Below are 25,602 nucleotides of genomic sequence, written 5' to 3'. Positions count from 1 at the left end.
GTCAGTATTTCACGCATAGATTCAGAGTATTTCACGATTCAGAGTACCATATATAATGGATAGTGAAATGTTGATATGACTTTAACACCAAGTGATTATCTCAAGTAAAATTAACTCAAAATTCAAAGTTTAGTTTCTATACATCAACATTGATTAGTGGATAACTATTAAAATTCTTTCCATATGTCAAAAGTTAATTCGGTTTAAATAATAAGGAGAATAAATATTTAATTAATATATAATTTCTTACCTCAAATTTTTATTTATAAATTTTGTGATAGATTTTTATTAGGATTTATTTAATTATGGTCTAAACATAATTAATCGAAATTAAACCTTTGAAGATGATGATTTTAGAGTTAATATACTTTAGTTGGATTATTAGATCTCTTTAATGTTTCGACTTAGTCTGATTAAAAAAATTCATTTACAGCCTGTTCGCTTGAAAGGAAAATCCTGTTCACGTGAATTCGCACAAATGAAAAGTAAGAAATTCTTATGTTCGCATTAAAGGATTAGCACGGATGGAAAAGGAGGAGATTGCGGATGCATCTGATTTTCAATCTTCGTAGGAATAAAAGAATTTCTAAGGATTTAAGCCAATTTTCATATTTACCCTTGCTTTAGTTTATAATTTTTATATATTTTTCTTCTTCTTCTAATAATTGTCAAATCCCGAAAATGACAAGTGTAAAAGAGGGACAAATGTCTCAACCAAAAGAGATTTAACATTTCATAGAATTTTCCCCAAATCTCAGTTCATTTCATTTCTCAGAATCTATACCTCTCTCTAAAAACTCAAGTTTATTCTTTTCTCCACCTTCTCTCTAAATTTTCTCCTTCCTTTTTTCTTTCGATCAACAATCAGTTGGTGCCTGAGCACTCCTGGTATAAAGGGCTTCATTTGGCACCGATCAAAATCCTCTCTTGAAGTTGGTAAGGTCCGAACCTTCTTCCTGTGAATTCTTTGCGTTTTCTGTGCATGCAAGAATTGATCGGCTTGCATGTGTTCTTGCTTTTGTTTCTGAGTCTTTTCTCTTTTGGTTTTTTCGGTTGATTTCGCTGCACCGATCAGAAATTGTAGCTGTTGTAGAAATTCTCGGGTTGAAATGCGAAAGAAAAATGGTCTCTTTGATTCGAGGTAAGGGAAGCTAGTTAATTTAATTATGATTTTCTCTGTATGAAATTATTGTTTGGATGGTTGCATGTATATGAATTGAATGTTTGATTGAATTGTATTGAATTGATGAATGATGGAATCTGTGAACTGGTTGAAGTCTCTGCATAAGTGTTCGGTCTGTTCTGGTTTTGAGAAAGTGAGTAATTGAAAATGAGAGTTTGGAGCCGAGAGTGAAATTTGTCAGTGGGAAGAGTTTGAGCAAGTGTATTTAGACCTGTTAGAACCTTTAAGTCCTCCTAAAATGTGTCAAAAGTAGGAAAATAGTTTTTGGGTCTTTGTGTGGTGAATTATGCAGAATTTGAAGTGAAATCTGGTACGGGACTATTTGGAATTATGTTAGAAAGATTTAGGTACTCTTGGATAGGTGTAAATGTGTATATGATTCGTGTTTGGAAGATTAGAAGTTGGAAAAGTGTTTAGTTTTGGTAAAATTTGATGTACTCAGAATTTTGCAGAAGTTTATGCAGAATTATGGAGAAAACTGAGGGTTCACTGTTGACCGCTCGGCCATGCGTTCGGCCTTGTTCTACGCTCTGTCATTAACTGGGTTCGGTCTCTTTGAATTCCTCCCAGTTCATGACCGTTCGGATTTAGCAGCGCTCAATCTCAGTAGTGCTTGTTCTGTACTAGCGCTCGGTCTCGGTAGTGTTTTTTTTGTACTAGCGCTCGGTCTCGGTAGTGCTCGGTCTTGTACTAGCACTCGGTCTTGGTAGTGCTCGGTCTTGCACTAGTACTCGGTTTGATATTGGTGTTCGGTCTTAACTACGTTCGGTCTCTGATGGGTCTTACCTGTTAATTAGGTCTCTCTTAGTGGTCGATCCTAAATAGTGTACGGCCATTCCTTCAGTCCTATCTGTTATGAACCGTTCGGTCCTGTCCTTTGGGAAGTGAGAAACTGTTCGGTCTCCACCAGTCTCAAAGTGTTCGGTATAAGCGATAGTGTTCGACATAAGATAAAAACGTTCGGTTTAACTCTAGTTTTCGGCTGTTCTAGTATTCGGCCCTAAAACTGTGTTCTGCTCATGCTTGAGTCTTACTCTTAAATGACCGTTTGGTCATGTTAGTATGTAGGGAAAGTTTCTCCCGTTCGATCTTGTTGATAGGTTGTGTTGATCTGTTCAGTTCAGTCGTGTTCAAGAATGTTGGTTGTTTTACTGTTCAGTTGATTATACTAAAATATGATGGACGAGGAAGTATGTTTGTATTGAAGTATGGTATGATAATTCTAATGTAATGTGAAGGTACGATGAGATACTTATAATATGGATAGGATAGGTATTCTAGGAAGGAATATCTCATGGTTGGTTATTGGAATGGTAAAGTATGAATGTAGACAAAGCTTAGGTGGCGTTTATCTTGATTTTCCATGATTGCTCATTATCACGTAGAGAAGAGTAACTTATGTGTGAGAATGGCAGGAGGTCCTAGTCCATAAGGTGAACTTGGATGGAACGGACTAACCTCGGGTGGCAGCTGTTTAGGGCATCCTAGCTATTACATCACTCGGGTGCAAAAACGTCGTAACTACACAGAATTCATACAGTCCGGACAATCAGAGTAAAGTTGTCGGTCATTGCATGCTTTGACTTGTAATCTTTATTAGAAGTGCATGATTGGATGTTACATGATTGTATATTGAATTATGTTAGATTTATGTGAAGTATAAGTTTTACTTAATTAATTAAATTACATAAGCTTACCCTATTTCCTGTCTTGTTTGTATTACCGTTCGGTCGTCCTTGTCTTTGCAATGATCACCCGGTGGGTGTGAGCAGAAGGTGCAGATGACTCTCCGGAGCAAGCTCTAGAAGAAGAAGGTAGTTTAAGAGCAAGACCGTTCGGTCTTGTACTCCTGTTGTATTTGTGTAGGACCGTTTGGTCGATACACTTCTTGTATGACCAATCGGTAAGCTTTTTTGGTGTGTATTAGTATTGTTTCTGTAAAGTTTTTAATTTATGGTTATTTTAGGATAACTGTAAATTAACTTTATTTTTCCTTGTTACTGTTCTATTTTATTATAAATATAAGGACCCTTAAGTATAGTTTAAAACTATATTTTTGGGATGTTACAATAATAATAATAATAATAATAATAATATTATTATTATTATTATTTATTATTATTATTATTTATTATTATTATTTTATATTATATTTTTATTACTAAGAGTATTTTGGTAATCTTCAATTTCTACCAATTAAATTATTTTTTTTATCTGTCACATCGATCAAATTTTACACTAATTCTCATAAACTTTACCTTCAAATTCACTCTTAATTACCTTCCAATCCACTCAAACAAACAACAAAAGATTTAGCCTCAAATCCCCTCAAATCCATTCATTCATTCTCTCCCAAATTATCTTCCACAAATCCTCACATACGAACAAACCATTAAGGATTGATCATCCTGTTAATACTTGATCCAACCATACATACTGTATAAATTTATTACATTATATAATCAGAAATCAATTTATCTGTCAATCATTTGTTAAATAGACATAAACTAATATATTTATTTAAATTAATTTTTAGTTTTTAAGTAAAGAAAGTATATTTTAAAATAGTTATAGTTCTGAAAAAAATTATCAGTTAATTTTAATTTATATTGGGGATAAATTTATATAAAAAGAAATAAGAATATAATAATGAAATAGAGTATATACTAGTTAACTTAGATATCAACTTAGTTTGTCCGAATAAAGTAGGCACAAAATTATTAAGCACAAATTTAGATTCAAGTACTTTTATTTTTATGGAAATGACTGTATTTTAAGTCATAATAATTAAGAGAAAAATTATGTCAATATTAGCCTTCTAAGTTTTTTTTCAATATAAATTAGTGATATTAACAAAACTGATAATACTTTACATCAATAATAATGATTATTGAAAAAATATACTAACAACGTTGGTTAGCTATATTAAATAAGACTTCACTCAAATTTAATTAGATTTTAATTTTAATAGCTGATAGTATTTTGTGCTCATTAATAAGTGATAAATAATGTAGTGGTGTTTAAAGTGGAAAATCACTATCACCAGTAAAAAACAGCTTTTAAATCTCTCAATTTAAATATGTTCTAAAAATACTAAACTTAATAAATGATATATGATATTTTTGTAAATAAAAGTTTGTATAGATTCCTAGCGCTTAGCAACAGATGTCCATCATCGTCTTTCCCTCCCATAAAGCTACCGGGGTAGACCGCTTCTCTGCCATCGTGGTCCGATAACAGGAAAAAGGACAAACCTGCGTTTAGCAGGGGGAAGCGAGACCAAGGTTTTGGACAACTTAAATTGCCTCTTGTTGCCAATTTCGAGTAGAAGTGAAAAAAAAAATGGTTTGGGTTTGTAAGGGTTAAGAATTAGGATCATTGTTTTCTTTTTAGGGTTTTAGGTTTTAATCTTTTTGTTAGTGATTGTTTGTTCTTCCTTAAGAAAGTATGTACAATTTTTTTGTGAGTGATTATGAATAGCTTTAATTTCTCTTCTCTTTTTTTGTTGTATTGGGTTCTTGTATTGTATTTGTTTGATTGTGAAGATGAATTGAATTTGATAAATAGTTGGTTGTGAAGATGAATTTTTTTTTAAAATATTATTTTTTCTAAAATGATATTTAATTTCGATTATGGCATGAACCGAAACTGAATATTCCTTTCTTCTTTAGTTTTAACTATAACTGAAACCTAATGTTGTTTTTTTTTGAAAAAAATATTTTTTACTTTTTTGTTTCATCTCATGTGTTACATATAAATTGCTACATAGAAACACAAACATAATATAATTTTTACACAAAAACAATGGTTAATCTTCATAAACTCATCAATCAAACAATTTAAGATTCAATACTTATAAATTATTAGTATTCTCTCCTCTTATATTAATTTTTAAAAAAATACATTCATTCAAAAAGCTTGAAGACAAAAATATAATTTTTGTATTGAATCACAAACATAAAACTAATGCTAACTTAATATAATAATATATTTAAGTATATAATTAATCACATATCTAACGTAAAAAAATAAACAAGATACTAGAAAATTTAGGCTCATATTAAAAATAAATTTTCAAGATAATAATAGGAATCTGGGAACGTGAAAGACGACCAATAATGAAGAAGGTTGGACACCACGTTTTGGAGAAATATTGACAATCCCACCACAATGTTACATTAACTAGACTCAAATATTAACAACAAATGAATTTGAGAAACAAACGTAAGCACAAAAAGCGCACAAAAAGGGCAAAAAAAACGACAACAATCGCGTTTACCATGACGGCGGTAGAGACGAACGAAGATCGATGATGACAGCGAGCAACAAATGTAGTGTGACGGCAACAACGAGGTGTAGAGAAGTGATGGCGATCGAACCGTGACGGTGGCCTTTGAGTTCAGAGATGAAGTGAGTCGACAGTGGACGACGACACTGGTTTGCAGAGGAAGGAAGAAGAAAACTGTGAAGGGGTAACTTGTGTTTCTTTTGTGATTATAACCCTAGGTAGACATTTGACAATCGTTATTCGTAAAACCGATGCCTAAAAACATTTAATAAAATAAATTATAAAAGTCAGTGGAAATTTTAAAATTTTGATCAACCTTTTGGTCTCAGTTGTTCAATGAGCCGTTATAAAGAGTAGATATGACATCAATTGTTCAAATAACTGATGTCATATGTCATTTTCAGAAAAAAAAAAGTAATAATTTTGATATTTTGATCAACCTTTTGGCTTTGGTTGACGAATAAACCGCTGCAGAAAGTAAATATGACACTGCTGTTTTAAATAATCAAGGTCATATGTCCTTTTTTAAAAAAATGTAAAAATTTTGAAATTTTCATAAATCTTTTGGTCTCAATTCTTCAAAGAACCGTAATAGAAAGTGTATATGGAAGTTGTTGTTCGATTTAGTCAGAATTTTGAAAAATTTTGAAAATTTTTGTGAGCTTTAATTCTTTACCAACCAATACCAAAAGGTATATATGACTCTAATTCTTTTGCAACTGTATTCATATGTGTTTTTAAGATGAATAAATAAATAAAAAGTATAATTTTTGAAAAATTGTGATAATTGGACTCAATTTTTGATTAACTAATGTTAAAATTAATATATGATTCAATTATTTTACAATTGAGGTATGTGAAATTTTTATAAATATCACCACATCACTATATGTTTTGGTTTCTTTAAAACCAAAACATATTACACGAATTGATATATCAAATTTGCACTAATTATATTTTGAAAAAATTTCAAATAAAAAAGAAAAAGAAAATGATCTATAACTCAATTTTTACATTGAGTTAATTTAGAAACAAGATTACTCATCTTCACATTAAATCATTTAAAATTGTGATTAATTCCAAATAGGCGTGTGTCATTATGTACATGTGCAGTCGGATAATTCATTAATAAATGTTCACATTATAAGGGGTTTAAGACCCAATAAAGTTTTATTTATAATGTAGTTAGAAATTGGAATTGTGGAATTGAAAAACTTTTTACATGGCTAATTAATCACCACCCTTGGAAGGTGAGATCAAATTCCAATAGAAAAAGTTACCAGAATAATTTCTCCCATGGCATCATAACATAAATATGCCACCACACTACACTTTATTCATTGCCACACAGTTACCGAATCTTTCAAAATTCATCTTTATCTATCTTAGTTATAATCTTCCATTCGTTTTATAGTTGTCAGAATTTAGGGTAAGTATGTCCACTGTGATCATTATTTTTTGGTGGAAAAATTGATTTCGTCTCATTCAATTTGTGTTTTGGAAATTATTGCATTTTTCTTATTGGTCAAGTTCAACACACAAAGTGTAGTAAAACTTTGACTATAGAATTTAATAAAATCTATATTTATAGTGATTACATATTATTACCTGTGTATAATTAACATCATGAGAAAATTCTATAATATAAAACTTGTTAAGCATCGACAAAAAAAATTGCTGACAAAATAAAATTCATGAACAAATTTTAATGATGGAATATAAAATTTTAATTATCGACATAATAATTGTCTTTACTAGATTCGTGATAAAATTTATTGAAAAATCTATCACAAAAATTTTGTAATTTATAATTTTATTACAGACATATAATTTTGTTTGTAAAATGAGTCGAATTTATCATTTTAAGGTTTGACTACGTTGGTAAAATTCATCAATAAATCAATTAATAATGATTTTTTCTAACATTCGTCAGTTAGTTTGGTAATAAATTCAGTGATGACCACATTTCTTGAAAATCCATCAATAAATTTTTTAGTAATTAAGTTTTTTAAAATCTATCGATAATTCTATAAAACATAATCCAAATTAGCTATTGTTGGAATAATTAGTAGGAAAATACATTTTGTAAGAGTTGATTTAATCGAACACTATTTCCCCTCTTTTATTTCCTTCATATATGATCTTATAAAAAGGCTCTATTTATGTAATTTCTTTTAGTAATGAAAAAACATTTATGTATATTTTTGAAAAAACGAGTATTTAAAAAAACCCTCAAACATTTATAATTTAAGATAAAAGCAGAAATTCCACTGAAAATTCACTCTTTTTATACTAAAATCTGATGGACATGTTTTCATGGAAGGTAGAAGATGGTGAAAAAAAAAAGATAATTTCAGCACTGACCTTTTAGTATTTATTTCTGTTGTTTATCTCACCAAATCCAGCACTACCACCTCGTAATCGATGTCGTGTTCCAAAGGAATTTTACAACTGTAGTGTCTCCGAAGTTTTAGATTACGAATTAATTAATGATCTCCATGAAAGTGTGTGCCCTCCAATCCACACCACATGCATGATGCAAATAAAATAAGAAACGAAGAGGGTTAAGAAATGAATTAAAAAATAAAACGAGATGATATGATTGTGCATTGGATGAGATATTGGGATATGGAGAAGGTATGAATGTTGGGTGAATAATGGTATCTTTGTCTGCTTAATAATTTGGTCATGGGTACGCAGAGTTGTTGGGTGCCCTTACCACAGTTTTCACTATTCCCTGATGCTTCTTTGTCCTTTATGTATTTGTCTGTATTTGTAGGCCTCTACCATACATTTCCATACAACCTTTTTCTAAATCTTCTACATCCATCATACATATCTATCTAATTAGTACCATGTTTAGCTTTCATAATCATCTACACACATGTACTAATCATGGATAATGTTTTTCATTTTTTATTCATCTCTCGAGATTTCAAAACCACTTTGCATTTTTTAGTCCCTACCATCAATTGCTACCAAAAAAGACTATCGAATTAACTAAGTTTAATGCTCTAGATTCAATTCATTAAATAATTAAATGTATACTGAAATGGGTCTTCGTACGATCAATTTAATTTATATTTTTAGATTATGTAAAAAAAATATGTGATAATGTAAGCGTGGAGTTCTTTAAAATATTATTCAGTAGAGGGTAAGAAAAATAGTATACGAGTTGTGAAATAATCAAGAACAAGAATTTTAAAGCGGTTTAAATATATATTTTTGTTTTTCAGAAGCTAAAAGTAAAAATTTACTCTAGTAAAAGTAAATTAGATCCCTTTCAATTCTAACCTTCAAAAGGAAAATAACCTATTTTATAAAATTATTAAATAATCCTAAATTAGAATAACTCAATCCCACAAAATTGATATGAATTTTAAGTCTAATTCAAAAGATTGATTTATAAAGTGAGATTTGCACCTACTTATATATTTTAAATTTGTCTTACTTTTAGTTAATGTGAGACTCTGAACACATATAATACTAAAATTGATAATAGTTTTTCACCACTTAATAATTTCTTCCATTTGAGTTTATGTTGATACTTAATCAAGCATTTAAATATAGATGTATGGTATTCCGAATTTATAAATTTATCTTTTTTTTGAAGTATAGGAATTGAAAAGTAGAAGTAATTGACGCAAGGGAATGAAAAATAGCATATTAATTGAAAAAGAAAAAGCAGTGAATATTTTTGGTGATGTATATTTGAGAACACAGAATATTGTTTGGAGTGTGATAAACAGTGTAATTATGGAAGTGCATGTTGCAGATAGTGATGAATAGCCATAGAAGAAGACATAGAAGGTTGCATTAAGACAAGCCAAAACTAAGGGCCGTGTCTGTTGGCCGCCCACTGACAATGATTTTGACAACAACTTCTTACCCTAGATTGGGGTGAACATTGTTCAAGGTTATTGCTTTTTGTTTTCTTATATTACTTCTTATTCCATCCAAACAATCAAACAATTTCAATTTCTATTCATACACTCTACATAACTTAATCATTTCTTTATGATCGTTACTTCTTAAGATCACCACCTCCAACTAATTTGGATTACTTTATAGTTTTGTTCAAAATTCTCTATGGATTAGAGACATTATATAAGTAGATTTTATAAATTAGTGTATATTGTAAAATTAAATTAAGTTTAAAATTAATTTTTTAACAATGATTTCATAATTTATCTTAACAAAATTTATTGTCTGATAAATACATTGTATAGGTAAATATGTTGTTTTATACTTACATTAGAGATATTTAATATATTAACATAATATTACGTTAATGTTAATGTCAACGAAATCTATTGTTTGATGAGTCTATTTTTCATTTGTTATTGATTATTCATATATCTCGTCTTATATTTGAGATTATACATCAGTTTTCTAAGATTAAATCAAACTTAAAATTTTTATTAAAATTTGTAATAGTATTTGAATATTTCGTTTAATTGGAGAAATTTTTTATATAAGAAATACCATTTAATCTTCAAAGCTTTTGCATGAAACTTCTCTTGTGCTTTGCAAATTTATTCCGATTAGAATATGAAACATAAGAGAATATATATGCTAGCTGCATAATTAAATTTCTTTTGGGTCTGTCACTTAAATTACAAATGTGACACTTTAATGTGAGAGAAACTTTGCTTTTTTTTTTCTTACTTTACACAAGAAAGTTATATATCAAACCTTTTTTTTTTCACATGACATTTTTTACTTTAATAAACTAATGACAAATGTTTTTTTTTTCTTTTTTCCTGAAACTTGAGTTTTATTTGACCCATTATAGATATTCCCTGTTCTTCAACTGTGTCTGGGTTTAGTTGAATCGAGTGTGAACTATATTACCAAATGTTGATTTTAATTTCATGAAGATAAGAATCAATGATGTCTCATTTGATTACTCTCGAATACGATTTCAATTTTTCATATGTAATTAAAGGAAATACAAATATAAGTATAAAGTGTATTGGTGTGAATTTATTGTATTTAAAAATTGAAGTTTCATTTTCTGTTTGATTTTCCTAGGCAGAAGTAAAGACATTGGTGAAAATACTTTATAATTATAATATTGATAAACGTAGAGACACATTTTGTAGCACACGTGGGAGTGTAGAGTGCGTTACCGACATCAATATCTTTGAAGACAGGGTGTGCCACTGGCCATGCCTCTTTTCTCTTCCACATAAACCTAATACATAACACAACAACACTATTATTTTTTTAGTATATATATTTCATTCCAAAATCAATAACTATTTTTTGAAATATAAAATTTATTCAAAAATAACTTTTTGAAATATAAACCTAACTTTTTTTATTATATATGGAAGAGACAAGTGATCTATGATACGAAGGAAGACACTATATCTCCTTTATGGTCAAAAACCCACTACAAGATGCTCTTGCTGGTTAAAGTTTTCTGCTAAGTAAGTTGAATAAATGATTGCCTCATGTTCGACACTTATTATATACTATAATTACAACCACATACGTCACCTACATTATATCTAAACACCTTTTTTTAACCTTTTTATAACGCATGAATGAATGTGTCGTAAAATATTAATGGGAAGATGAAAAGTGGTGATGAGATTTGAGGTTTTGATGTGAGTGTGGTTTCCTTTTGGAAAGATAATGTATGTGTTTTTGTTGTGAGCTTGAAGGTAGATAGATATATAGTGAATAACATGGGTACGTAATATTGTAACAACTTATTATTTGTGGATAAGTTGAGTTAATAATGCAATCAATGTCTTCTTCTTTTTGTTCTAGTTTTATTGGTGTCTTTCTTTTGTCTTGCCGTATCAAAAGATGTATGAGTGTCTCGCATGCCAAACCAATGGTGTCCACATGTTGCCACCAAAACCACTTTCACTAACTCATATATCATTCACTATTTCTTCTTCTTTCTATTGTACAACTTCCCACATGTACCTAGCGAAATCATATTCATGAGCAATGTATGGTGTTATTGTTGGGTCTTTTCGCTTTTGGGACGTATTTATTAGAAAAATACGATATATATGAGTTTGATTTATATATATGAGACTAATAAATCTTTAGATTTATGTCAGGGAAGACTTTATAAGGTGGGATGTAAATAATATATTTTTGTTAAATGATATATAAGAAGTTCGATGTAATTTTTTTATGTATATTTGATGCAATTCTCTTCCTCATTATGCACATTGTGAAAAGATATAAAAAAAATGTTTTTGCGAGTTAGGGTTTGTTTGCCAATGATGAAATGATGTTGGTTTTGGAATTCATATATGCGTTGTCATTGGCTTACTTCACGATGAAGTTTGTTTCCTAATTTGTATTTTCGTGACCGTGGCTATTTATTGGAAACTTAGTTATGACTTTGTTGCAGTTTGTTATTGTAAGAATACGTAGTAATGGTAAAAAAATATTCATTTTTCGACTCTCATGAAATTGAACCTCAATTCTCACTTTGCTTCATTTTTACCACTGATAAAAGAAGGTATATTGAAATGAGTATTTTTGAACTTGTTTCAATGAGGGTGTTACATTTCAAATGAAAGAATTTTAATAAAGTTGAAGAAGAGTTAATGAATAACGAATTTAAACTTAGGACAAAGTTTAGACTATTCGATAAGAAGATTGAGTTGAATAAATTCAAGAGTATTTAAGTTTAAGAGTATTGAATATTTTTTAAACTTGTACACTTCAATCTTCTTTGAGTGCGACACAAATTCTATCATAAATTTGATTTTTGAATTTACCAATTCTTCTTCAACTTCATCAACATCATTTATTTGATATAAAACACACTGAACTAAAACAAGCTGCATCAACATCTTTTATTTGATATAAAACACACTGAACTAAAACAAGCTCGTAAATGTTCATGTCATTATATTTTTTTTATTGGTAACATATTTTTTTATTTTAGACTTGATAATGTCCAATAGGTTGAATCATTATAGTGCGACGTAAATTTAGTAAATTTACTTGTTGTATAATATAATGTTTAGAACTGACGTAAAATGTTTAAAATAATTTAGTTAAAAGTTCTTAGCAACAATAATTATTACTTAATAGCAACATGATTTTCTCTGTAATATCATTACATTTTGTAGGACTTAAATCCGACGTGAAGATATGCATGGACAAGTTTCTGATCACATATATCCTTCGTTGTATCTACTTTTACATTTAAAGAACAGGAATAGTTGTAACGGTTATGGAGATGGCATACGAACTAAACATTTTCGTCCTTAAAAAGGAAAATGAGTGATAAACTAAATGTTTTTTGAGGATCAAATTCAAAGTGTACAAGTAAAATAGATACCTAAAAAAGATATTGTGCTCTATCACCTTTCAAAATCACAAAGTCCTTTATATATGTTTCTGTTAATCCCGTGAGTGAGCTTATTCCATTATGGATATTGCCATCAATCAGATCATTATCTTCATCCATATCACCATCCCTCAAATGATTAATATTTATTTAAATTACTTAAAATCCATATATTTATAAGGACAATGATGATTAACATCTCAAGTTATAAATTTTTTATTTTAAATATGTTGTATTCTAAACTTGTTAGCCAATATTTTATTATGAAAGGACTCTTATAAAAGATTTTATATTTTATGTGAGAGATTGTAACTTATTAATTAGCAATAAATGATAAAATAATACTTGAGTTCATGAGAAATAATTTCCTTATTACAATGACCCCTATTTGATGTGTTTAAGCAAAATAATATATTTTTATAATAAAAGATTTAATTAGTAATTTGATTTATAAATTTTAACACATGGTTTTTTTTATCTTTTATTTTTATAATCAATTAAGTTTTAATATTTTTAAATATAATTAATTTAATCATTTTCGTTTAATTAACATTAACGACATTTGCAAATATCACATATTAAAATTCGAGTCATTTTTATTATAAAATCTCTTTTTTTTTCTTCTTTTTTTCATCTTTTTCCATCTCTTAAATAAACTGAGATTTAATTAAATAAAAAAATAAAATTTAAAATAATCATAAATGTAAATATAGAGACAAATTATTATTAAGTCTTATGTAAATGATCAATAAAGACAGCTTTTTTATTGGCAATAAGTTCTTTGTTTCTTTTATTTATAAATAAAACAAGAGATAATAAAGGGGGAAAAGAAATAAAATGTTAAATTATGATTCATCTAAAACCATGTTAATGTTTAATATTTATGAGAAGGAACTAATTTGAAGATTGTATATTAAGTTATAATATTTTGCACGTTATTCAACAACCCTGAAGACTTTAAGTTATAGTTAGATTTGATATTGGTTTAATTTGTTTCATAAAAATAGATAAGTAGTTAAATGAGAAAACAATAATGAGGAAATAGGTTCTAAAAGTCAGGAAACAGTGACACATGAAAATAAACTGGCGTCCATTAGTCTGAGATGCTAGTTGAGTTGCAGTTGGATGGGCTAGCAGCAGGCTTGCGGGGACCCTAAAGTCACAATAGACTCATAAGCCTAAGATCGGAGGGTCCCTACTTCTCCTTTTAAACTTTCTAGCTACCCTCACTCCTTTCGATTTTATATTCCCAAGATCAACATCCATACAACACAAGCACCACCTTCATTCTCAATTACTACCTTTTCTTCTTTTTAATCACTAAACAAACTAAATCTTCTAAAGGAAAGTATCAGGATGTCTGAATTTAGAATCCATCAATAATAATTAAATAAAATATTAATATATAATAATTTATATTTTAATTTATAAATCATTTATAATTTTTATTAATAATAAAATTAACTTTAGATATCAATATTTTTATTTATAAAATAATGTTTAATTTAGTTAATATAATGCCAAATTAATTTTAGTCTCTAAATTAGTTAGTATACAATGATCAACCTCCTCCTCCAAAAAGCTGAAAGATTTAGTTCCATGTTTTTTTTTTGTTGCTATAAAGGATCTCAAGGGCAGGAGGTCGTGAGCTCAAATATGATGGACAACCTCTTAAGGCCGAATGTAAATAGTTTATAAAGTTTCACTGCTTAATACTGTGATGAATTGTCGGTTGAATATGGGTTAATTATTCAATATCTTAGGTCTCCATGTTAATATAAGTCAATTTAAGAATTTTTATTTTATTTTCATAAATAAAAATTATTAATATATATATATATATAATATAAACTAAAAAAATAAGGTTATATATTTTGTGAGAAGAAATAAATATTATTACAAGAAAAATTGGTAATATCGATAATCAAAATTTGTTCAAAACGTTACAAATTTGTTGATAATGATTTTTTTAGCAAATTTTCAACGGATCAAAATCCGTGAGTAATAATACAATAGATAATATTTATCAATAATTTTATATTTGTTGATAATTATAGAAGAAAAAATTCGTCAATAAATTCTGTCAGTAAATATTGTGATATGATTAATGTTCTTTCCAATCTCTTTTTTTTTCTTTTAACTTTTCCAATCAAAAAAATCACACAATATAAAGAAAAGGGTTGCTCATCTTATTCCAAATTAATCTAATCATTACAAACTCTGATAAAATTTTGGAAAAAAAACATTAGGGTTTAGGCCAATCTAGTTATTGACGATGGCAGTAGAGGCTTCTTCTTTCCAGGCAACGTGTGCAGTAGAAGAACACTTGCAGTAGTGATGCCCTTATCGTAGTGGTTGATTCATTGTCATGGCTGATTCATCGTAGTGATGCCCTCACGTGATATGATTTGATGTCTATGGTGGAGACAAGACAAGTTTTTGTCACGATGAATTGCCTATTTTGGAGTAAAGGTGAGTCTGGCTTGCGATGTATCTCTCTATAATGATGATTTTCGTTCACATTGAGTAATAATGAGCATTTTTCAATAGTGTCTTTCAGTGACTCGTTTAAGAGGGAGAATGAAAAAAGAAAGATTTGTCATATGGTACAGTGGGACGGAGAGAGAGAAAGAGAAGGAGAGGAAAGTAATAAATGATTTGCGAAAAGAGAGATAATAGATGAAAAATTTATCGCTTTTTTTATTCGACAAATTTTATTAATAAAAAAAATAAATCGACAAATAAAATATGTACTATTAAATTAATAAGTAAGATTTAAATTATCGACGGATTTACTCAAAATAAATTCATCGATAAACAATAATTTGTACTACTAAAAAATTTATTAATAAAAAAATCCGTTAATAAATATAATATATATTACTGCCATAAAAAAAGCTGTTAATAATTAAAATTTAATAATTTATTAATGATTTAAATTGGTGATAGATTTATTCTTGTGAATAAAATTTTATCGATAATTTTATAATATTTTTTACTACTTGATTTTAAAATTACTGACTTGTAATCAATGCAAGTCTTTAAAATTAAATACAAAATACATTATCTTGTATATATAAATTGTATATATAAAGAGTATATAAGAAGTAATGGGATGGGGATAGAAAAGGGAGAGAAGAGGTGAGAAAGAATGTAAAAAAAAGAAAATGGAAAAAATAGAAAGAAGAAAGAAATGTTTATAACTTTATATTGTGTATCTATTTATATTTATATGGTTTAATATTTATATATTAAGTGAGGTATTCCATTTTGTTTATTTATTTATTTATATTTATATTTAGTATCTTATTTATTTGTTAATTATATTTATACATCCAGCTACATTATTCTATTTAATTATTTATTTATATTTATATCTACTTATACACTAATTTTATTTATTTATTTATGAACATGTATTTATAGATACACACCAGTCTTATTTATTTAATTAATTAATTGTATCTATATCCAGCTATTAATTAATTTAATTATTTATATTCTTTTGTTTCAATGCTTGTTATTTTATTTTCCTTATAGTAATTAAACATGACAAAAATTATCTAAATTGTTAAAGATTTGATGATACTATAATTGGAGGTTTTAATCATAAAGATTTAAATAAGTAAAATACATTAGTCAAGATGAAATATTATTGTGTTATTGTGTTAACAGTAGTAAAACCTATTTATTTCCATTAACTACTACAAAATCAATTCAAATATTTTTAATTTAAAACTAAAATAAAATATATATTCCTATATTTTTTCAATATGACATGATTTTACATTATATTTATTCTTAATTCTCTGCTCTATTGCTTTAATTAAATAATATCATTTTAAATAGATCACTAGTAAAAAATGACGTTTTAAACTCGGACATTATGTCTCGGTTTCTACGGAACCGAAGTCTATCAAAACGCGGTGGCACTCTGGTAATTTTAAAAGCATTATATGCCTCGGTTATTAGATAACCGGTGTCTAAAAAAGATACTAATTCGGTTTCCAGACTGAACCGAGGCCTAATCCTCACATGCGAAACATACGGACTCGGTTGAAAATAGAACCGGGGCATATTGGCACATACGGACTCGGTTGAAAATAGAACCGGGGCATATTGGCTTCCACTGGGCCTTAAATCTGAGATTTATCAAAAGTTTTCCCCAAAATTCTCCTCCTCTTCCCCTCTTCTCTTCTCTTCTCCTGCTGCGACCACCTCCTTCTTCCTTCCTCTTCTCCTACAACGTCGACGACAGTGGACGCGAGGACGCAGCGAGGACGCGCGGCGGCAAGGACGCGGCGGCGGCGAGGACGAGGCTGCGGCGAGGACGTGGCTGCGACGAGGGGAGGAGCGGGGGATCTTGCGGCGCCACGCTCTTCTCAGCAACCGGTAGCGGAAGACGAAGGATACCGGGCGGAGAGCTGTGGCGGAGTGCCCCGGAAGGGAGATCCGGTGCGGAGGCGGAGGCTCAGGGCGGTTAGGGATGAGTTCGACAGGTAGATCTTTGTTTTCTTCTTCTTCTTCTTCTTTTCTTTGCTGTTGTTGCTGATGGAAGATTGTTTTGTCTTCGTTAAGGGGTGGCGGAGGTGAGGAGACGAAGAGGTCTTTGAGCTTGTGGCGGACGCGGGCCTCGGGGAGGGGCGCGGGATCTTGCGGCGGGGGATGGAATCGGCGTCGGGCGAGGAACATGCGGAGGGTCTTGCGGCGGCGCAGGTGGATTACATGGGTGATTGTTGGACTGCGAGTGGGATCTGAGAGAGGAGAGGGAAATAGATTGATTAGAACTGAGAAAGGAAAGGGAAGGGAAGAAGGCTTTGGACATTGATTTGGGTATGCCCTTTGCTTTGTGCATTTTGCTTCTCTGGTTTTGGACATTGATGATACTGTGTTGCTGATTGAGTATGGACTGATTGATTCCTGTTACAATTTTCTTCTTTGTTTTAAATTTTTGAGCTGAAATTGAAAGAAATTTTGGGAGCTGAAATTGGAAGAATGAACTGAGAAATGAATGAACTGAGAATGACTGAGAAATGAACCGTGAATGAGAGAATGACTGAGAAATGAATGAACAATGAACCGTGAACGAGAGTCAGTACGAAAAATAAAAAAAAAATACACTCTACTGCCTCGGTTATCTAAGAACCGAGGCATATTCTTGTCTCATTTTATCCCGGTCTATAACCGAGGCATAAAGTTTAATCTTTTTACCTCGTCGATATATGCCTCGGTTGTAGAACCGGTGCCTAAAAGCAAAAATAACCGGTGCAGTATCCTCTCAGTGTACTAGTGGATGGAAGAAACACTAAATTTTCAAAATCCTTTTTCGACAGTGATCACGATAATTATTTCCAGAAGAATGGGAACACAAACATATTGATAATACCATGACATTTTCTTGTGAGATCTATGAAATTTGTCCATCATAAGATTTTTATGAATACTAAATTGTGTAATTCCAACTGACAAATAAGAGGAATTGATTGAAGTAGTATAAACTATAAGAAATATGACCGATGTTTTTATTAAGGAATCAAAGGCCTGAAGAACACTAAGTCACAAGGTTTATTTCATTTTAGGAAAAACAAACCTCTTATAATTTTCTGAATTGTAACCCAAAGAAAAAGTTGAATTATGAATTAAGGAAACGGAAAAAAATATTTCGAATTATGAATTGCTTTGAAAATTAAAAGGTAAATTATGTTATGTTTACAGTATCAGAAGATTATTAGGTGGAGGAAGAATATCATTACCTAAGAAGTGGTTATAACAAAATTTTAATTTTTAGAAAAATATTTTAATTTTAGAAAAATATATTTTCAATTGAATTAATGTACAAGAGTATGACAGTAAGAAAGTATACCTATAAATTTGAAGAGTTAGAAAAATAGTTTACTTTTTTTGTATATTTAATCGGAATGAGAAAACGGGGTGTATAAAATTTAAGAGTGAATTATGCTTCTACTGAAAAAACCTTGAAAATATCAGATTTTATTTTACTTTCTCACTTAATTTGTCTTTAAGCAAACAAAACTGTAATTAGTAGATCGTGATTAAGCCTACGGTCCAATTACTAACTAAATCAATTTTCTTGAAAGGTATGAATTAGTTATCCATGTGTGATTATTGGAGATGGAGGAAATACTCAGTTAATTTAATGACCGTTGATTAAAAATATATATATACACACGTTAATTAAAGTTTCCTTAGTAATATGAAAATTTTATGTATGTAATTTTGTAAGGTTTTTTATATCACTAATCCTGTACGTAACGAAAACCCAGTTTAATAATATCGGAATAGATTATGTTGTTGACATTATTCGAGGAATAGGATATCATTTTAATTTTGGATGCATGTTTATACGAATAACGGGAGGGATCTACGAATTAATGATGGTGGTTTATTTTTTTGAATTCCGCAATTCACTTTATTTATATATTCTTTAATTTTATATTATTATTAAGAGGAGCGATGTTGCCCACGTCTTCATTTAATTAATTTTGATGATGATAATGAATATATATTTTTTGGATAGAATATACACTTGTGAGTTGATAGTTGAGCATAGCTAATGCAGCAATCAAGGTGAATGTCGTGAGAATAAAACAAATAAAAAAATTCGACGAAAATTGGTGGAGAATGCATGAATGATTCTTTCTATCCACAGCAATATTGGTGACGAGTTTGGTCACTGAAATAATTGGAAAAGACATCATCATGAATATTGAAGAATTTGTTTTGAAGTAATTAGAAGAATTAGGCCATTAGGTATCTAGCTACACTACTACTTTTGAATGAGAAAGACAATATGGTCTAATCATAAAGAATCCCAAAGAATGAAATGAATCACCTTCGTATAATCCACTATCTAATCAATCTATTATATTTGAAATTGACTTCAGATTACAAAGAAACAAAGCATCTAATACTATATATAATTAATAATATCAACCATATCTTATTTTCATTAAATGATAACCCACAACACAATTTTCAGACCAAGACAAATATAAATTCTCACTGTTCACCAAGAAAGAAAAACTACGTCAATATACAGAATACAAGATTTGTTTAATGAAATGTTATTATGTCGTAAAATAGAGAATATTGTTTCTTTAGGGACATGGGAAAAAGGAAAAAGTTAAATTGAGGAACATTATTATTATAATAATAATAATATGTAAAGGTTTGATTGTTAAATTGAAATGGGAAATGAAGTGGGGGCAATGAAGACTCCTTGTAGGGAAAAGCTTTTTGACTTTGAAGTTTGTTTATGAGGGAAGTCACCATTTTGGGTAATAAAGGAAGCATGGATGCATGGTAATAGTAATGTTATTATTTTCTTCTTATCAAGAAAAGAAAATCGATTGATGATGAAGAGACTAATGAGGTTCATGAGGGGAGAAAAAGAAGAAGAAAGAAGAAAGAAGAAAGAAAAAGGGAGAGATGCATGATGAATTATCTTTAGATTTTACCTTTTGATTGCATGTATATGTATTCTAGCTTTGTTTAGGTGATCAATCAAGTTTTGACCAGTCATTATCAATAGGGTTGAAATGATCATAATGGCCAGAAAATGAATGGGTGGAAATAAGAGTGTGGTGGGGTTCACAATGAATATGAGTGGGGGTGAGATCTTTTCAATGTATTATATATTCTTAAATTGTCTTTGTCTCAATGAGGGGGAAGAGGGGCCTATGTGTAATTATTTCTTTTTTATTTTTCATCCAACTAATTGTTATAATTATGCTGTGTGTATTATATCATTGTTTGTTGCTGTGAGGATGTCCTGATTTGAAGCCACTTGTCTTCTCATGTTTCAAGTTTTTGGTAATAATGAGTGAATGGTATCCCCTTTTTTTGTTTCATTTAATTGTTTGAAATATGTATGGACAAATATAAGAGACTTCTCTGAATTCCACACAATAATCTTGGATCTTTTAATCCTTTGCACAAGACAAACATATCTTGTTCATCATCGTATCATAAACCCTATAAGGAGGTGTGAGATGTTTGCTACATGGTCATTTACTCCTTGTCCATGTCCTAATAATCATCTATTCTTCCTTTTCATTCTGCCTCGTATTATCACCATTTTCCATTATATATATACAGGATAACACTTTTTTTTTTCTCTCTATTAAACTATTAGGTTAAATATCAATCTTATTTTTCATCCTATAAATGTTACTATTATTTTTTTTTTAAAATAATATTTTTAAATATTAAAATTCTAAATATGAGTTTAAGTCTCACATTGAATAAAAATAAAAAAATAAAATACTATATAAAAAAACTATTAATTCATTATTTTAAGATCCTAACCAGAGACTGTTATTATATTTAAATTCAGATCTTATCAGTGTTGTATTTTTCTAATGAAACTATTCTATTACGTATTTAGACTAACATCTTATCGTGAAATTCCTCCTTAATAAAATAAAATCTCATTTCAAGAGATAATTTTTGTGTGTGTGATATGAATGAAATTAGTAGAAACTAGGTTTTGATAAGGGATTTTTGTATGTCATGTATTATATGATTTTGTCTTTGTTTTGTATAGACTGCATAAAACGTGAGAAATCTTTACGGTTTTATTGTTGTTATATTAGACTTCAGGGAGACAATACATATTTCTGATAGTGTTTCGTAACATTTTTTTTAAAGTTTATATAGAATTTGGATTTGTTTTTCTATGTTATTTTTCTTTGTCAGTACCTTAAAAATATATTGATGAATATTGATTTTAATGTTAAAATAATTTGTAAAATATCAATAGCAGTTAATGTTTAGCAAAGATAACACCATAAAATTCAATAAGATTCATTTATAAGTTTTATCACAATTAATACACTAATTTTTATGGGAGATAATTTTTTTTTTGTAATATCAATATTACAGAATGACAATCTAAATTCAAAATGTTGTATTTATATTTATCTTCTGATATTTATAAACACCGATTAAAATATTTATAAAACAAAAAATTATTTAGATAAAAAATAAATACAGTTTTTTTTTTCATATCATTCTGTCAATATGAAAACGTATTAGAATGTTTGACCACTAATCAGAATTTAATAATTCATTCATGCACATGCACCTAATGGATAGCTACCTAAAGCGTTTTAATCAATATTCCGGGAACTGCTGATTAATTGTGCATAAGATCATGTTAATTATCTTTTCGAAGAACTGTGACAATGACAGATGATAGTGTTAATCAAGAATTGATTAAGAGAATCATAATTAAATATCTGGCTTAATTATCAAAAGCATGACAAAAGAGTTGTTTGATACTTTGTCTTTTAAAATAGTAAACACTAATTTTGTCATTAGTGCTTCTCAATAATTTTTATCTCATGTTCCCGTCAAAGAAAAAAAGGGTCAGGCATATATTTTTATGTCCTTTTTTATTTATACTACTATAATTAAGAACAACAAATATCATATGAACAGTTGGTTGTTTTTTAATTGTAAAATCAAGTAATATATATTATATAAAAATTAAGAATATAAAATCTATTTTTATTTTTCGTTATATTTTAAAAATACATCAGAAAAAAAAATAGACTCTTAAATTTCAAATTTTATATTCATCGATTCAAATGATTGTACCCATCATACATATATATGTAGATATCGAATAACAATTAAAAAAAAAAAACTAACATCATTCCTGGTTTGTAAACCTTGTATTCTTGGTTTTATGTGTTATATAGTCTTTGCCTAAAATTGTAGTATTCCTTCAATATATTTATTCACTGTCTATAAAAACAACTATCACTATCAATGAATTGTAATTAGTATGGACATAGCTTTCAATTAAACGAAATATCATAAAAACCAATAATTTTATCGTATATAATAATCTTCTTATATCAGAAAATTAGAGTTCATATTAAAATAAATTTATGCATCGTATACGAATAAAAGATTTAGTAACAGAAAAATTGGTATGTATATATCAATTTATCAAATATTAATACTATGAATTATACTATGAATGTTAACTCGTGTTATTTCTGTTATAGAGAATTATTTTATTATTAGAGAAAACTGAGGTTGGATCAATATATGATAGTATATGTGAACTTTTTTTTTACTAAATGACTTTTATTCTCAATTTTTGAAAAAGAAAATTAAAAATATCACTGGAAAATAATAGTTACTTAACAAAATAAGTCACCTAATAATTCCTCCATCAGTGAGCTGTCAATTTGACCCATGACTCCGAGGTTAGCCTTAACCCACTCTTGAAAAAGCCTCCTCTTAAGAAACCTCTCAAATGGGGGCCAAAAAAAAGCCCAACCCCCTCTCAAGGGGGTTAGGGTCTGGGTTAAGGTGGGTTTAGCCTACTAAAATATTTTTGGAAACTAAACATCAATATTTTCATAATAACTATTAAAAGTACTAAATTTTATATTCATGTAATTGATTTCTTATTTAAAATTATTAAAAAAACTAATTAATTATAGTATAATAGAATATTTAATATTCAAAATAATCACATTTTTAAATAATTAAAAACAATTGCAAACCACACACATAATTTTACACAACTAAATAGTATTACAAATTTATTTTACTAAAATATTATAAAAATGCTTTATTTTATTGTCAATTTTAATACAATTATGTCTTATATTACAGACACCAATTATTAAAAAAGTATATATAATTAGTAATATCAAAATAACCCCAAAGAGAGATAATAACATATTAAATTGATTTAATATTTGCACTGCTTTTACAGTTCTTAAAAAGAATCATTGTTTTGTTTCCTCGACTTCTAAAATATCACTCAATCTGTTTTTAATTATTTAAAATTAAAAATAATTCAAAATTTTATTATCTAAATTTTTTGGATAAAAAATAGTATTAATATTTTATGTGTAAATTAAACTTATGTTTTATTTTGTTTTTTTCTCTGATAACCTTTTCTCAAATTCACCATAAGATATATTATAAAAAGAAAGTTAATTTCTTAAAAATTTATAAAAAAAAGGTTTAATAGGTTCGGAAGTCCCTATATTTGCGGATTAGTTTCAATTGGATCCTTCAATTTTGGAAGTGATCAATTGAGTCCCTGTTTTGATAAAATTGAATCAATAACGTCCTTGCCGTTAATTTTAGTAAACGGTGTTAACTTTCTAGCGATGTGGCATGCTGAGGTGGCTTTTAATTAACACGTGGCACGTTGTGTGTAAACCTTCTCCCCTTCTGCTTCCCCTTCCCCTTCCCCTTCCCGAAACCTTCTCCCCTTCCCCTTCCCCTTCCCCTTCCCTAATCCAATGCTTCTCATTACTTCATTCGATCCCTTATCTTATCACTCTCCATTCTCCACATTCTTCTTTTTTTATTCTAAAGGTTTTACTTTTAATTCCTTTTTATTGTTGTTGAAACCTGTAAATTCTAACATGAATTACAAATGTTAACGATTCGGTGCGTGCGTTCGTCTGTGCCGCCTGTATATTTTCATACCGGTTATGTCGGTTATGTGGCTTTCTGATTCCCCGTTTTTTGATGAATTAGGGTTTCGAGTGACGTTCAGAATTTGTAATGGATTATGAGGCTCATGGTTTTGGTGCCAATGGCGAGGGAGAGAGCAAGAGAGTGGGTCAAGGCGTTTCTGAGGAGATTGTGGTGGGGTCCGACAGTTTGAAGAGTTTAGATGTAGAGGAGGATTTTCAGGAGGCAATGGAGCCACGGGAGCAGGTTCATGATCAAGGATCGGAACTCCGTCCGGAGGAGGCGGTAGTTGATAAACTGGATGATACCAACGTTGGTAGTTCATTGACTTCAGCTTTGGTGGATGAACAAAGTTCAGATGTCGTTCAGGAGCCTGATTCCTCTAAGGAGGCCATTGGGGCTGATTCTGAGTATGGGAACCTGGGTGAAACTGATTTAATTGCTAATCAGGATTCGAAATGGGATGAGCCGGGAAATGATACTGTTCATCTGGATGGTGTTGATTCTGGAGTGTTTGGAGATGATGATTTTTTTTATGGAAATGGAAATGGTGATGCTGAAGATGAAATCTCATCCTCTTTGAAAATTCCCTCAACTAAGGAGACATTGCCTATTCAGGAGGGTAGTGCGGCTGATCCAAACGACGAAAGTAATAAGGATGATCAAGCTCAGATTTCAGATGAAAAGGGGAAGGGGAAGGGGAAAGGGAGAAGGTTTGCCACGTGCTAATTAAAAGCCATCTCAGCATGCCACATCACTAGAAAGTTAACACCGTTTACTAAGATTAACGGTAAGGACGTTATTGATTCAATTTTACCAAAACAAGGACTCAATTGATCATTTCCAAAATTGAAGGACCTAATTGAAACTAACCCGCAAATATAGGGACTTCCGAACCTATTAACCCTAAAAAAAAAGAAAATTTTAAATAGACCTAAAGTACTAAAGAATGACAAATGTTTGTGTTTCAATTCTTTAACTAACACATTAAATAATTTATTTTTAACTTTCAATTAGAACACATAACATAAATGTATATTTATGTTTATGTTTATGACATTTAAAATGTAAACATCTTGAGTGAGTAGTACGACGAGATTGAATCCTATGGGCGAATACAACTACAGTCTGCATAAGATTTATGAATTTTTTCTTTCTACTTATTATTTATATAATGAGCATGATTTGTTGAGTATAAAGTAAAAAAGAAAATGATTTATATTTAGTTTCTTTTTCAATAGCTTTCTAAGAAAATAAAGAAGCCTAATTTTTTTTTAAATTAAGAGCTTCAATTAGACAAAATCTTCTCTTAAATTTCAATTA

General features: G+C 29.3%; 1 protein-coding gene across 1 annotated transcript; it reads left to right on the top strand.

Annotated features, from left to right (window-relative positions):
- Positions 1 to 15,251: 15,251 nt before the first annotated feature.
- On the top strand, positions 15,252 to 17,632 carry LOC128193805 (uncharacterized). The gene is made up of 3 exons (XM_052867923.1): positions 15,252 to 15,276; positions 16,964 to 17,303; positions 17,383 to 17,632. The coding sequence occupies exons 1-3, from the start codon at positions 15,252 to 15,254 to the stop codon at positions 17,630 to 17,632; spliced, it is 615 nt and encodes a 204-aa protein (XP_052723883.1).
- Positions 17,633 to 25,602: the final 7,970 nt, after the last annotated feature.

This window comes from Vigna angularis, chromosome 8, assembly GCF_016808095.1.
Source record: "Vigna angularis cultivar LongXiaoDou No.4 chromosome 8, ASM1680809v1, whole genome shotgun sequence".
Taxonomy (NCBI): Eukaryota; Viridiplantae; Streptophyta; class Magnoliopsida; order Fabales; family Fabaceae; genus Vigna; species Vigna angularis.
The sequence above is the reverse complement of the archived record's forward strand: the minus strand, read 5'-3'. Positions and strand labels throughout refer to the sequence as shown.

What these genes read in the sequence shown, in the direction of transcription:
- LOC128193805 (XM_052867923.1), top strand. Translation starts at nt 15,252, where the DNA reads ATGAATTGCCTATTTTGGAGTAAAG. An exon ending in TTGCCTATTTTGGAGTAAAG is followed by an intron (nt 15,277 to 16,963) that starts GTGAGTCTGGCT and finishes ATTTATCAAAAG; the next exon opens with TTTTCCCCAAAATTCTCCTC. An exon ending in GTTAGGGATGAGTTCGACAG is followed by an intron (nt 17,304 to 17,382) that starts GTAGATCTTTGT and finishes GTCTTCGTTAAG; the next exon opens with GGGTGGCGGAGGTGAGGAGA.